Consider the following 15,314-nt stretch of genomic DNA (forward strand, 5'->3'; position numbering starts at 1 on the left):
GTTCAGTTCCCACATTTTAAGTTTAAAACTAAGATAGTTTAGTGACTGTGAAATAAACAAGACGTAAAATTGCCAAAAAAGAAAAGAGAAAAAGCGAGGAAAATTTTGGTTATATAAAAAAATGATTATTTAAAATATTGACATCAACTTTGTAAGCAATGAAACAAAATTAAATCTAAAAACTAAACAAAAACGTTTAAAGGCAAATAACAACAGCATTGTAAGAATAGTCTGTAAATATTCAATATGGTGACTCTCGTATATGAATAAAACCTTTAAATAAGGTTTTATTCATATACGACAAATTCTATGTGTTTAAAGATGATAAATTAAATAAATAATAATCGCATCAACCAACATATTCTTACAGAAAGACGTTTTTCATTTAGGCGAGGCGTGGGTGTTTGTAGTTCCGTGGATGACCTGTGAAGGACTACAACTCCCACAGAGGAGGAGGGACGTTCACGTCGGGCGCACGAACTTCGCACAGCAACAGCAGCAGCTGGTGCAGCCGAGGACTCTACTTTGTTAGAGCGGAGCCACCGGAGAGAAAACGGCGGAGCGGAGTCTGTTGGAAAAAGTGCGAGCAGTTCGGGGCGACGGCTCAGTAAAACCCTCGCGGTCGGGATTTCGCGGCGGCAGCTGCTTCGCGAACTTGTCCGCGGCTTCGAGTCCTGCGTTTTCGCCGGATCAAAAGCGGCGCTTTGTCAAAGTTGAGCCGCAGAGGAGTTCTCCGGTTCAGGATGTCGGACTGAGACAAAGGGGTCTGGGGGGCATTCCCGTCGGAGCGGTGAGTGGCACATGTAACGTGATGGGACCTTCACCCGGCGGCGGCGCTTCGGCTCGAACCGCGTGCGTTTTTGCGGGGATTTGCAGCCTTAGTCCCCATTGTGCCGTTTATTTTGCGTCTTTTTGGGCGAGGGGCTGCTCGCGGCTCGGTGGCCAGTTAACTTGTGTAGCCCCCGCTGTTTGGACGCTGTCTCGTGGTGCCGACGCGTTTTGAGAGTGCGGGATTCGCTCGTGTTTCGCTTTTTTAAAGTGCACAGTTTCCGCAGAGGCGTTTGTTGGAGGCGACGTTGGAGTCATGTTGCGCTACAGTGGTCGAGCGGGCATTTAACCGAGCCATTTAAATACCCGAGCAGAGAAAATGGCCTGCGCGGACCTCTGGCGTGCGACTGGCAGGATGATGAGAAACTTTAACACCTCTGTGTCTCTCATCATTTGGTTTTTCCCCCAAAATAGCACAATGCTCGATTAAATCCTAGGAGCCCGTTTCCTCTACTTGCTGTTTGTCCGTAAATATTTACCGCTGCGCGTTTCTTCGCCGTGCTGAAGTGTTTGTCTGGTTTTGGACGGGTGTGTGTCAGCAGGTAAAACTTGTTTTATTGAAGTCTCCTCTGGATGGGAAAGATGGAGAGGGAGTTGCAGTGGTGGAAAGGACAGCTAGCTGCAGACATCCATCAGTCCCTCCGCATCAAGGTGAGTCCCGTTCATTCGTTCATTTCAGAGCCTTAACGTGTTCATGGTGCGTAGGGTTTAAAAACGTAGTTAAATTAAATGTATATACTTGATAAGTCTTACTGTCATTTACACATCAAATAAACAGCGTATTGTGGTGACTTTGAATAAAACAGCAGCCAGTTACAACAGTTGGTGTGATTAGATTAATCAAGTCATTAAAGCTGCGAGGACAGTGTAATTAACTGATTAGTAGAGCTACACAAAGTTAATCAACAACAGACACGGTGACTGATTAATTGCTAATCTAGAGTCATAAGTAAGATCTCAAGAAGTCACTGCTTGTTGTTTGTCACTACTTCTGTTCTGTTGCTCTTTTATCAAAGCACACTGTTATTAAGTATAATTAATTGTTGTAATCGTAAGAAAAGTAAGTGGAAAACGAACTCAATTAAATTGCAGTGGACATTTTTCCATTTCTATTTAATCATAAATTAATTGAGCAAAGTAGTTACAAGATAAATCCGAAATAAAAGCCTAACTTTCAGCACCGTGAAGTCTGAGCCAGCAGACGTGTGACGAGGCTCCAGATGTGCTGTTCGATATTCTGAAGAAACGCAAAATTGCCCTCTGCTGTTATCTACTTAAACATGATCTAAATTAGATTACATGGAGGAGTTAAGGCTCATTAATTAAGAGTGTCTTAATTAACCTCGAAGCTTGATCATATTTCTTCCCTGGTGTCACTTTAATGGAGACATCTGTCACTAGACTGGCACGTCGCTGGGTCTCTCCTGCCAGCTTCTCACTGAGGCACAGGAATAGAGGTCAGGTTCGAGACGTCGGCTGTGTGAACACGCCGGAGGTTGGCTCCGCGTGTCACTAGGTGTAGCGCATTGATGCTGGTGAGCCTGCTTCTTCAGTTTACTCATGTTGCACAGACTCTGACTCAGAGTGAGCGGCCTGACAATCGGCACACAGAGCGAGAAACTACAGCACGCCCACTCTTTTCTCAGATACTGTGGGAGAGAGACAGATAGCATCAGTGTCGTGTTTTGAGCTGGCTACATTAGCATTTCTGGTGAAACACAAAACGTATGACTCACCACAACATATACTGTGAGATGCAGGGCCCTTATTGTACAAGGACAACAAACTGTATCTCTGTCCCACAACTGTTTTAAATTGCACAGTGTTGGGCTTTTTGAAATTGATTTTCAACACAATGGTATTTAACAGAAGACCTGCACAAAGATATTAAATGATTCTGGGCGTGCTGCCAAAGGCATTGTTTAACTTTGCCATTTACAGATTGTCTTGGTTTTCAACAAAGGGAATTGTCACGTTTATAGACCTGTAATATGTGCTTATAAAAGCGTTTGGCCCAATAATTAATTAGCTGACAGGCAACGTTTAGACAACTATAAGGACAAAGCTAGTTTAATAATTTTATGCCTTTTTTGAATATTGTGAGCTTCTTTTTGTGAGACAATTCATTATAAAACCACAAGACACATACAGATGCAATGAAGACAGATTGCTGTGGAGAGTATAAAATTACACACAAGCTCCAAATAAACTGAATCAGACGGTTGAGGATAAAAGTAAAGTGCTATAAAGTTAAATATACTGTTGTTGAAGCAAACTGAAAAATCTTGAGTTAAAAGACGTCCAAGTTGGGTTTTAAGGGAGACTTAAGACTTGTTTATTATCATTCCACCTTATTTAGGATGCAGTGGTATGCTCAAATACAACCCAGTGCAGCTGTTTGCTGTGAATTCTACCATTTCAGGGTCATATTGTGTTTTTGTTCCTAGCAGAGACTTTAATTCCATTATATGTTAATTATGTGGTTGTAGTGTTGTTACACTGAGGTGCATTAATGAGGTGCTCTTCTGTTTGCTCCCAGATCAGACCATTTCAATGTTAATTCATAGCTTAAGTCATTAATGCCAAAGCGATTTTCTCTGTACTCGGCAGTTAGCGTAACCTCAGTTGATTTAAAATGAGAAAAACATATCCATTGATGGAAAAGATGGGTGAATCTGGTGTCAGATGTGTATGTGTGTGTGTGTGTGTGTGAGAGTCGTCTCAGCACAGCGTTCTGGTTTCCTGCATGGCGCCTGCTCCCCCACAGCCTCATCCAGCCTTAATGACGCTCGCTGCAGTGATAATGCCCTGATGTGGGAGATATCGGCGGTGTGTAGCATGTGGCAAATTATCAGACATGCAAATCAGGTGAAGGCAGCTGTGGAATCCTTAATTATGGTATGGCTCCATCACAAAGCACCTACCCCCCCGGAGCCCCTTCCAGACTCCAAAAGCCCCCCCCCCAAAAAAAGCCCTGCCATCTCCCCCCCGTTCCCCTGCTGCTCTTGTACCCCCAGACAGACAGATGGACCAGAGGCAGCGGCAGCAGTGGGAGGAGAGGAGAGTTTGGGGCGGATTGGGTGCTATGCGTGTTTGTGGCACTGGGGGTGGAGTGGCGATACGTGGATTAGAGGAGGGTCCTGTTTATTTGTGGGTATCACTGAAGTGCCAGTCTGAGTATTATTGCTTCAGTTGTGCTCAGGATAAACAGTTGACTGTTTGTGTTTGCTTGTTTTTCCCAAAAAACACTGAGCCTTCGCCGTCAGTTTGAGCCTGTTCACCCTAAAGGCAGGAACGTGACAACAGTCATAACACGATGTGTTTTCATTCTAATGGAAGCGCGCGTCATTGTTCAAACCAATAGAGATTATTCCACCAATCCCCCAATCTCCTACTAAACCCAGCAGCTCTGCTTTTATGCTAATGTACAGAGAGTAAAAAATATTTTTAAAAACAAAAACATTTTGCGATAAGCAGCTTAAGTTCAAAAGAAGTAACTGGAGAATGAGTTGCCAAATGTTTTCATGTTTTCTGTTTGAGGCAGAGCGTGTTACTGGAGCCGCCGCTCTCCTGTTTCTGTAGATGCTGGTGAGGACACCCGAGGCTCATTCAATGCTAATGTCCCCGAGTACCTTTCATCCACTTTGAAACACATGCAGCTAATTGAACATGAATAGGAGATGTGTCGGGTGAAACCTAATCCTATCTACCACTCAGCCTCCACTGAAGGAACCGCTCCACACACACACACACACACACACACACACACACACACACACACACACACACACACACACACACACACACACACACACACACACACACACACACCACCCTCATTATTCAGACCCCTGCAACAAACAAAATGAGCCAAAGCAATGTTGAATTCAATTACACTGAGATGGAGATGAAACAATCAACAATTTCTATTGTTAAATTGAGTCTATTGCTCGATTGGAGCTCCTCTCCTCATAGCAGCAGGACACATGCGTGCTTCACCATTATTATGCGCATCCTTCACTACCCCCCGTGTGTCTCCATCACCGCTTCCTGCCCACCCTGCTCCTCTCATCACTTTGCCTTTTACCCCCCCCCCTTCTCATTCCTCCTCTCCTCTCTTATCCAGGAGCTGAAGTTGCCCATTTACCGGGCCCACTCTCCACAAATTGGCATGCGGCGCTACTTCGCGGACCTGTTGGCCATCCTCAGTAACCGCTACCAGCTCTGCCCGACGGCGCGCCACCTGGCCGTGTACCTGCTGGACTTGTTTATGGACCACTACGACGTGGCAGTCAAGCAGCTATACGTCATTGCCCTTTCCTGTCTGCTTCTTGCCAGTAAGTCCCGCCTCAACACTGTTTTCTGTCTATGTGTCATGAGCCAACTTTGCTTTTCCAGCTTAGAGTGAAAATTTTCTATTGTCTGTGCACCTTTTAAATGAGAACCAGCCGCCGAACAACTGTGAGCTTTAAAAAAAAAAAAAAAAAAGTTTCCGTGACTGTGGTTTGTGTGTGGACGCACTAGGTAGAAGCACTTCCTACAACAAGGCTAATTTGAGATGCGCTCAGGAGACCTGTAATGACAGTTTACCGTTAGCTGCAGACTGGGCTGAAAAACAAGGCTGCCGGCGCCGTGCACCCTCGTTTCCAGCCGCGGAGCTCGACCGGCGCTTCTGCTTTCCGCGCCCGTCTGATGATTAAAAGGCCGTGAGGTTTCTCTGTGCATTAATGCAGCCTTTGGCATCATGGGTAATTAGACTAATGATGCCATCAAAGTGGGAGTCTGGAACGGGGCCCGCTCGCTTGGGAGCGTGCGTGTGTAGTTGAGTGCAGGCCACCTGTGCAATCACAGTAGTCTCTGCGGTGGGGTAAATTTGAAGAAGAGACTTGAAAGAGGTTTTATTTAAAAGCAGTCTCGTGAGAAGCACAAGGACGCGTGTGAGTCCTGGCTCACGGACACGTATAAATACTGTTAAAGCAACCTGGACAGAGGTTCCACTCCTGCTCTCAAACAGATGAAATCATTTTTTATTGATTCTTTTGATTGCGGCGCTCTTCTGCCTCTGACTCCTCCAGGACTCGGTGGAGCTCCTGCCATGATTGATGAAGGCATGAAAGGGCGTTTGATTCAAAGTAGTCTTGGGTTTTTATCTGTCCTGAGGTGCTTTGGAATCTGGCCTAGTTATTGAGCGGCTTCCCCAGGTCCCTGTGCCTGGCTTTGACAGCCACATACATTGTCTTTCCTTAAATATTTCAGGCTTCCGCGCTCGGTTAATTAATCGCTACCTCCTTTGTGCCTCTCAGCAGTCACTGCCTAATCCTGTTACACCATTGTGAATGTGTGTTCCTGGCCTCTTGTTTGTGCGTGTGGATGAATTGCTTTTCATTTAAAAGAGTAAGATGTAGAGTTTTTTTTTTGCTCGTTGATGCTTTATTTATTTATTAACACGCTTTAGTTTTGCACAGAACCAAGTTACTCAAATTGCAATCTGGAAAATTCGAAGCTATATCTTGTTTACGCATATTTCCGTGTGGAGCCACTCCACGAACTTAGCTTCTATTGTGTTACATTCCATGAGGTCCTGCAGTGATCACATCAGTCTTCCTGGCAGTTTTGCACCCTGAAGTCTCAGCTCAGCTATATTCCGGCAGCTAATTGTTATGATAATTGATGACACACATGCATCTTTGATGGTATGGCTGTTTTTTTTCCGTTGTCTCAGTGTTTTATGTGTGTATTTGTTTTGCTTTTTATAATTGAGTGATTATGGATATCCAATGTTCTTGATGATCCACTTTGTGCTGTTTCAGCTGTGCGCTGTGGTTTGATCCTTTTGGCTCAGTGGACCTGATTCAGCGATTCGGGGGTGTCCAAACAAAAAAAGAGCATCCAGTGAAACATACAAAAAGCTCAGTCATATTGACCACACAGAGCACTTACATAGACTCCAGAGCCAGGGGGTGGGGAGGAACTGTGTGCTGAGGGGCACCTGCCATATGCTCTTCGAGTCAGGCCTCAAACAAAAGCCCGTCTTCTGGACTGCTAGCCAGCCAGACCCGTCCCCGAGAGGGGGAGGGGAGCGGAGACCACGGGGTGGAGGTTGTGTGTGCAGGCGTGCATGCGTGTGTGCGTGTCGGGTAGAGACTTGCCGTGAGCTAACACTGCTAAAGGAAAGATGGTTGCTGTAGCAACCTTGTGATAAACCTATGGATTTTTTGCACCCGAGCACCTTAATTAAGATTCAATTTGCAATATCATCCATTAGCCAGTTTCCTACCGAAGGGGCACTGCTCCACTGCCACATTACCACTTAACCGACTGGTGTCTTTTTTTTTTTTTTTTTTTACTTTTCTGCTTTAAGCTCTGCATCTTCTTCACTCTCTCACCTTGTCAGGCAGAGCAACTTAGTCCTGGGACGGGGCGGCCAGTAAAAGCAGCCCCACGTCCCTGGGGGGGTTGGGAAGCGAGCAGTGCACTACTTCAAAGGCAGGTTGGCTGCTGATGTTAAACAGGGTATAAAGGGAGGGAGAGGTGGTGGTCTGCAAAATGGGGCATGTTAGAACTGACCCACCCAGCAGGGTCCCACTATTGTAGAATAACAGACGACTCACTATTTCCCCCCTCTCAGAGGCTTGACACTAATTCTGATGGAACCGTTTTCATGCGGTGATCTCATAATTAAATAAATGATGGGGAGACGTACATATGGGTTTGGATTTGCACACACTAACCATTGTTAGATTCTGCCCAACGCCAGTTGCCCTTTTTGTTGACGAGCCGTTGTTTCATTAGAATCAGCAAAGTCTGTCAGAATTTACTGGTATTTGTTTGTCTACTGCTGGAGGCTCTGTTTGCCCACACCCTCCCCGTGTCAGTCCTCATCAAGCATGAGCCTGGACGCTTTATACCCTCGGTTGATGGACTTTTTCTGGAGTTCTCTTTGGTCACCCAGGCATTAGCATAAGGGGTCAAGGATCAGCCTGGGCCTACAATGTCACTTCCCCAAGGCCAGGGGTGGTAACACATTGATTCTGTGAGGGAGCTGTGACTAATTTCACCCTCCCAATGAAAGACGACCCAGTACGTGGAGAGGGTAGAAAAAAAAGGCCCGAAAGAAAATCATTCAAAGAGAAAACCCAACGTGAAATGATTTAAACTGAAAGAAGATTCCTTTCATCTTATTTTGTCACTTTTACATTTGCTTTCAATTTCTTTGTTGCCGGTAAAACGGAGAGCAGCTCTCAGGTTTCCTAACTGCCCCTCCCCTCCCCTCCCCACCCTCCCCCCACCCCCACCTCCTGCGATAACAGCACACCTGGAAAGAGGCCCTGCATCCCAGCCTTACCTCTTCCTCACCCATGACCCTTAACCCCCCCGTGTTTACCCGAACGCTGCCCATCACAAAGTCACCTTTGGGTGCAGTGAAAACGGAGAGGTGTAGATTTTAACCTCATAGGAAGGCGGCCTCTGTGACGTCTGTCTGTCCCCACTTGCTGGAAAGATAGGATCACGCAGCCACTTAAATTCCAGATAGGCTGAACTCACAGGACAGGTATGTATGTTTCCTGTTTCCTGACAAGAGGCAGTGATGCAGTTTGCATGTAGCTCACATGTGTCACAGAGAGGTCCACCTTTAAGATCATTACACAATCTGCAACACCAGCCTTTTGGATTTGACTCTTACCCATTTCATTATATTCCATCTTTCATTATTCTGCATTTTTTTAAGTGGGCAAACAAAGCAACATCACAATACACACAGAAGCCAGTGAAGTACTTACTTTGTGTCTATTATCTGTGCTATATTACACTACCCCTGCAGGTTTCTCAGAGGCTGTTGGTTTTGTTCCCGAAGCGTCTGGGACCTCCCGTGTCATTCATGTGGCTGCTCAGCCACAGTAGTAAACCTGGAGAGTAATCACAGAGCACAATGAGGAGATTGACTTGTTCTGTCTCTCTCAAGATCAAAGCGTCTGGTGCTGTGTGGAGATTGGTGGCGCTGGCGGCATTTTATGGCGGCGTCTGTGTGGACAGAGCCGTCTAGCAGCAGACACGGGCCGCTTCCAGAGGATGCGAGGGTTAAAGAAAGGGACGCGTGTGGACTGGGCGTTGGAACGAGCCCTGGTGGGTGTAAACAGCCCTGTTTCCCTCTGCTTCCTGTGCTGCTGGAGAGATGCCATTACTGCCTCCCTGCTAATTACCCCCCTGGCCCATTGGGTTGCCCACCCCCCACCGCCCTCCCCTCGTGCTCTCTCAACCATTCTGTCCCTCTCCCTCTGCGCTGCGTTGCTTAAAGGCAGGTCACAACATCTGTGATGAAGCGGCCGCTTTAAGAGGAAACACCCCCCACTCCTCAACGCATGGGCACAAATGGAGCTAAGTGCTACTATAGATGTAGCATGTCAGGCAACCAGCGTGAACGTCTAACTGCAGCTTGGAAAAGTCAATAAGCCCTTATTTTGAAATTTCGGTTGCCATGGTTTTAGATTAGGGGCAGACATTTACCTCAGAAAGCGTTTTTTGTTGTTCCCAGCTGAATGTCAAATCTGATGAGAGACCTTAAATGAATTAGCGAATATTATAACCAATAACAACCAACAGCACCTCAGCGTATTCACATATCTTATCTGATGAATGTAAGTAACAGCAAATATCTAAATACTTTTTTCTACAGGGACAGGTTTCTAATTAAGCATTAATAAAAAAAACGTCTTTGTAGAAAAAAGTATTTAGATATTTCATGAATCAAACAAATCAATATATGCTGCTTGAATTGGACTTTCACCAAAGTGCAGGCAATGTTAATACCCAACTGCTCTACTCTAATGGAGTTGTAAACAGATGTAATTGTTATTAATTAAGAGTCATTTTGTGTGTTTGACTCCCGGGCACACGTGTTTAGGAGAAGACTGAATCAGAGTAACCTGACACCGTCTTGGCCTATTTTTTTTTTTTTAAGTTTGCACTGAGGCCCGTTCATGCCGTGGATTAGAGGCAGAGTCACCTCTGTTCAGTGGCCACAGGGACCCCAGAGGCCTCCGGGCTGTGTCTATAGAAAAGAGGACGTCTTAGGACAGGGAGGGGGACTCACCACGAAGGCACTGCTGTGGTGTCTGCAAGAATGTGCCTGGGTGAGAGGGACCGAGCACGTTGGAGTGGAGGTGACTGGCTTTTACAGAAGGCGCTAGGCCTGTATAATCCACTTTCTATAAGCCTGTAGCGATGCTTCCTAGGCCTGTTGGTGTAATCGCTTTTGGGTTTGTGGAAGCTGCATCAACCTGGTGCACATGGCTTCAGATTGAGGTATTAAATGTAAAACATTTGTAAAAAGTCTTATATGCGTTTGTGAAAATGCTCCACCATAAACTGTTCATGCCTACACATTTGGATTTACCCCCAGATTTTGGGCATATAATAAATTTGCCTCTGTCGTTGTGTGGATTCCTGATCAATCAACATATGTTATGAGACGGATTTTCACTACTTCATCAAACTACTTCATCCATTTAAGCATCTGGAATGTTCGGCATTTAGGCCTGTCTGGTAACTGACCTAATCCACCGTTGTGATTTGGTTGGTGTTTCTCATGCAGTAACTACAAGCCCATCCAATGATTCAACCATGTCCTGTCTACAAGCTTTCTTGTGTTCAGCGGCTTGAATTCAATTTCTAATACATTATGGTCTATAATCTAGTTGTGTGTTAAGTCTGTTTCAGTGACAAGATTTGTCATCATTGCACTAAATTCCTGTGTTGTGACTCTTCTTTTCTCCCCCAAGGTAAATTTGAGGAGAAGGAGGACCGGGTCCCCAAACTGGAGCAGCTCAACTCTCTGGGCTTCATGTGCAGCCTGAACCTGGTCCTCAACAAGCGGGATCTAATCAAAATGGAGCTTCTGTTGCTGGAGACCTTTAACTGGAACCTATGCATGCCCACGCCTGCCCACTTTATTGACTACTACCTCCACGCCTCGGTGCAGGAGGGTGACCTGTACAACGGCTGGCCCCTGTCCTCGCTCTCCAAGACCAAGGCTTTCATGGAGAAATACACCCACTACTTCCTGGAGGTGTCACTTCAAGGTAGGCTTGGAGGAGCAGGATCCAGCCCATTCTTTGTTCGGGAGGTGAATTGACTTGCTCGTGCTAATCACTGGCGGCCTTCTCTCTCTCTCTGTCCCATAGACCACGCCTTCCTGAGCTTCCGACCGTCCCAGGTTGCTGCTGCGTGTGTGGCCGCGTCTCGCATTTGCCTTCAGATCTCCCCGAGCTGGACGACGGCCCTGCACCTGCTCACCGGCTACACCTGGGACCACCTCACCCAGTGCATCGAACTCATGCTGCTGTAAGACGCGCTCTTGGAGAAAGTCGCGGGGATCGGCTCCGCGCGAAGCCTTGATGTAGTGAATGTGGAAGGCATAATTCCTGCTACCTTAACAGAGAAAGTCGTAGATCTGTCTTATGTGACGAGGCCTGTCCATGTAATAATCCCAGCTAATAGCCTCAGCGTTTAGCAGATGTAATGAGGCTGCATGTTTCCTGTTCAGTGGGATGTGGTGTGTTTTATTTATGTGCATCTGCGTAAGGAGAATTGTTTGCACATGTGGAGACTAATGGTGGGGGGGGGGTTAAAGGGGGGCTTCAGCGAGCTCTGCGTCAGAGCAGCCAAGACTTGTCTGAATAGATGACTTGTTTACAATAATAATAATAATTATTTTTATTGCTGATTGTTTATTGTTGCTGCTTTCCTCCCACAGTGCTCATGACAATGACGTTAAGGAGGCCAACAAAACCAAATCCACCCCTCCTCACCGACCCTCCTCCATACAGTCCCAGCCCCAGACCTCCCACCTCTCCCCCGTCTCGGCTATCCAGCGTCCGGCCTCCTCCTCCTCCTCCACCTCCTCCTCCTCCACGCCACAGCTGCTCTTTCAGCCCGACGGCTTTCCGCACCTCTCCCAGCACTCCCCATCTCTGTCCCAGCTGCAGCTGCTGGCGGACTCCCAGGCTCTGGGGCCCGTCGTGAGCGTGTCTCAGGACTTCCTCCCGGGCCACAGGATGGGCCTGCTGACGGCGGACCCGTCCATGACCCCGTCCGGCGGCTTCCCCTCCTACCCGGGTCTGACCTCCGGCCTGCAGCCGGGGGCGCGCGCGGTGCCGCTGCAGGGCCCGATCTCCGTGCAGATGGCCCTCGCCGGGGAGCCCCGCCACTGCCTGAGCGTGGCCTACGGCGGGGGCTACCTGGGCGCCCACCACACGTTCGCGGCCGGCTGCTTCGACAGGTGACGCCAGGAGACGGAGAGGGAGCGCCGGGCCCTGCGGGAGCGCGCGGCCGCGCTGCCCGCCCTCCCCGCCCGCAAACACCCCCTCACGGACCTGCTCTCTCTCTCCGTCAGCGCGGCGACACCTTCGGCGTCCCCGGATGCCCCGCCCCCGTCCCAGAGGCGCCTCAAACGCAAGCAGAGGTCCAAAGGCAGAAGTGACCCGGTGGAAGTCATCACATTGACGTGACAAATGCTCCACTGACTCATGAAACGCTGAGATGCTGGAAAAAAAGAAATGGATGTCATACTCTAAGCTGTTTTTGTTATTATAAGACTGCCATCACTGTGAATGAGATGAAAGCAGCCGCGTGATCCGACACCCACCTCATTCAGTGCCTGTTTTCAGTTGCGTGATAGCTGAGCCAATTTTAGAAGTGTACAGAACACAAAGTATCTGTGATAAGGATATCTTGCTGCTTGACATACTTTTTTAAAATGTCTAATCCAAAAAAAAAAAACGAGAGCGTCACATTGACTGATATTGTTTCTTGTTTCGCTATGTGAGTGAGAGAAAAGGAAAAAAGAGCGACTCGGCAGAAAACAAAGAAGCTGTGTGAGGTGGTGCAGTTGTTGTGTTGCGTTTCCTGAATGTCAGCTGGCTTTGATCCAAGGCCAGTGGCGTTTAGGCGAAGGGCCTCTGTGGAAATTCCTCACCACATAAGACCTCAGCTGAGACGAGTAATCTCCTGTTTTGTTGGCAGCAGGTGAATCCTCCGCTGGATCACACCTGTAGCGTCTTTTATTAGTTCTTCTTCTGTGTTTCGTCTTTGCTCCCTTCTCCAAAGTTGAGCCTCGTGGCAGAGTTGCCGCGATCGGGCGAAATCGTGGCTCTCCGCCGTCCGGGGCTCGAGTTTTAATTTCTCCAACACCACTCAAAGAGTTGAACACGGACTGATGTGACTGGACCGGCGTGGTGACGGAGACGCGGGCGTTGGTTGTGTAATGTACATATGAACTTGCTGCTGCCTTGTTAAGAACTCTTGGTTCTGTGTCTGTGTTACTCTAATGTTTACATGAACCACTAAGTATCAGGGACTTGAAGATTACTTGAATATGATGCCATTGAAACATGCCATATCTTTTATTTATGTTCGCTCGTTTATTTTCTTTGTATAGTTTAGCTTTTTTTTTAAACCAACTTAGACACGTACACCATTGATTGATATTTGTACCTGTTCATAAAAACTGTAAGCTGTAAATCTCAGGTTCTAAGGCCGGTGCTGGTGGCCTTCCCATTATTCTGTGCTATTATGCTTTAAAGTGGGTGCTAATGGAGCATCTGTGGGGTCTGAAATAACCCCATCTTCATCACTGGACCATGCTCTGCTCGCAGCCTAGTAACTGGATGCATGAAGCGGTCTGTTTGCGTCATCGTGAGCGACCTTGTGGTGACTAGTTTTACACATCTGTAGCCAGTTGCTTGTAATTGCTTCCAAGATTTCTAAGGCTGCAATCTTCACTTCCTCTTAAAGTTTAAACGCATCCAGATTCCCAGTGCCAGTCTCCTACTGGTTACCATTGTAATATCTACAATGATCAGGATGCTGCTGACTGAATTGGGGCAACATTGAACAATTGTCTGTATTAATGATTAGTCTGTTGACTATTTAATTGTGTTGAGGATTAGAAATATATCCATTATCTACTTAAAGTGTGTACTTTATGATATTCAAGGTTTAGAGATTGCAAATTTTTCCTTGAAGATTAGGAAAACATGATTTTATACAAACAGAGTTCAGTAATTGTTGGACTGAAGTGAAACCAGCGACTGAAGCTCAAACACGATGCACTGGTTTCACATTTTACTCAAACTAGTCTACTTTACACTGTTCTGCTGAGAACTCTGGACATTGTATGACGTCACTGCCTCGTACTCAGCAGCTTCACCCCAAACACTACATAAAAAGAAAACTAATATAATCACGAGTCACCAAATGTTATGGAGCAGTTTCCTTCTCCAACGGCAACACTATGCCTTTTGTTTTGCTAACGTTTATGTACAGTTTTATTTTCTACGGTTTCCTTTTAAAATACATTTTTAGTTGAGGATTCTTGTGAGTCACCAGATGAATGCTGGTTGTGTGAGCTAAATATGTTTTTCTTAGAGTTCATCTAGTTTTTTTTAAATTTTTTTTACTCAGATCATGAGCAACTTCTCACTGAGGTGTAAAAGGTGCAATACGTAGTTTGTTTCTGTCTGAACTGACCACAGCCCTCACTGTCTTGTGTATACCACTGGTTCATCCTCTTTGTAACTTATTTTTGAAGCTGTGGGATTTGACTTGCTGTAGCTGCGTCGCCTCTAGAGGGCAGTGGGATCTGAACACGAGTATGTTGCATATTGCAGCCACCTCATTTTGATAGATGTAACTGAATGCCTTTCGTCTTTTAGCTAGAGTTTTACAGGGCATTTGAAAAGATGCTGATGTCACTCTCACCAAACAACACTTGTCTAAAGTCATGGTAAAAAACCGACAACGCAAACGTCCAATTTATATTTTTTATATTCTTTTGTACCGATCTGTAGTTAAGTGACACTGAATGATAAAGATAATAATTATCATTATATGTCATGAAATAATAAACACCCAAGTGAACTGAGTTTGAGGGGAGTGTTTCGTCTGAACAGACCTGCCTGCATGTGGGAAGATGAGCTTTAACAGTCATCCAGCTGTGACCACATGTTGTCAGTACAACACCAATTATTAAAAAAAAAGTGTTCAGTTACACTGAAGCCACTTACCCACATACAGCATGGTATTAAAGTTTTAGGCCAACATTCATCACTAGTTATATTTTACATACAAAAAAAATCTCATTAAATCTGGTGCATTATCATACAGTGATAATGGAAATAAATGGCTAGTATGTTTAGTTGAAATTAAATACCAAGCATCATTTTATCATCTTCTCACTATGCGAAGCAGACGAGGAATGTTACAAACAGTAGCAGCATTTTTCATTCTGCAGGCGAGTTCAGTCTTCATGGCATTTTAATGTAAACAAGTCCGCTCAGCGTTGGAAGATCTGTCACGTAGACAAGACTTTTGCTATGAATCCAAACAAGCTGCTATTCACGTGTCGGATGCAGCACAGTGGACTCGCCGGGTTTCAGCTTAGCTCGTTCCAACACGGCAGAATATTTTATCATAACATTTAACATTCT

At 46.1% G+C, this 15,314-nt stretch overlaps 1 protein-coding gene across 2 annotated transcripts; it reads left to right on the forward strand.

Annotated features, from left to right (window-relative positions):
• Window positions 1-84: 84 nt before the first annotated feature.
• Window positions 85-14,750, forward strand: ccnjl (cyclin J-like). 2 transcript variants are annotated; one of them, XM_029165413.3, is made up of 6 exons: window positions 85-790; window positions 1,368-1,479; window positions 4,955-5,165; window positions 10,608-10,907; window positions 11,010-11,169; window positions 11,582-14,750. In XM_029165413.3, exons 2-6 carry the CDS (start codon window positions 1,402-1,404, stop codon window positions 12,108-12,110), a joined length of 1,278 nt encoding a protein of 425 aa, XP_029021246.1. In that variant the 5' UTR covers window positions 85-790; window positions 1,368-1,401; the 3' UTR covers window positions 12,111-14,750. The 2 variants fall into 2 exon arrangements, with proteins under 2 accessions (XP_029021246.1, XP_029021245.1); XM_029165412.3 differs by having other exon boundaries at window positions 1,371-1,479.
• Window positions 14,751-15,314: the final 564 nt, after the last annotated feature.

Source organism: Betta splendens, chromosome 10, assembly GCF_900634795.4.
Source record: "Betta splendens chromosome 10, fBetSpl5.4, whole genome shotgun sequence".
Classification (NCBI taxonomy): Eukaryota; Metazoa; Chordata; class Actinopteri; order Anabantiformes; family Osphronemidae; genus Betta; species Betta splendens.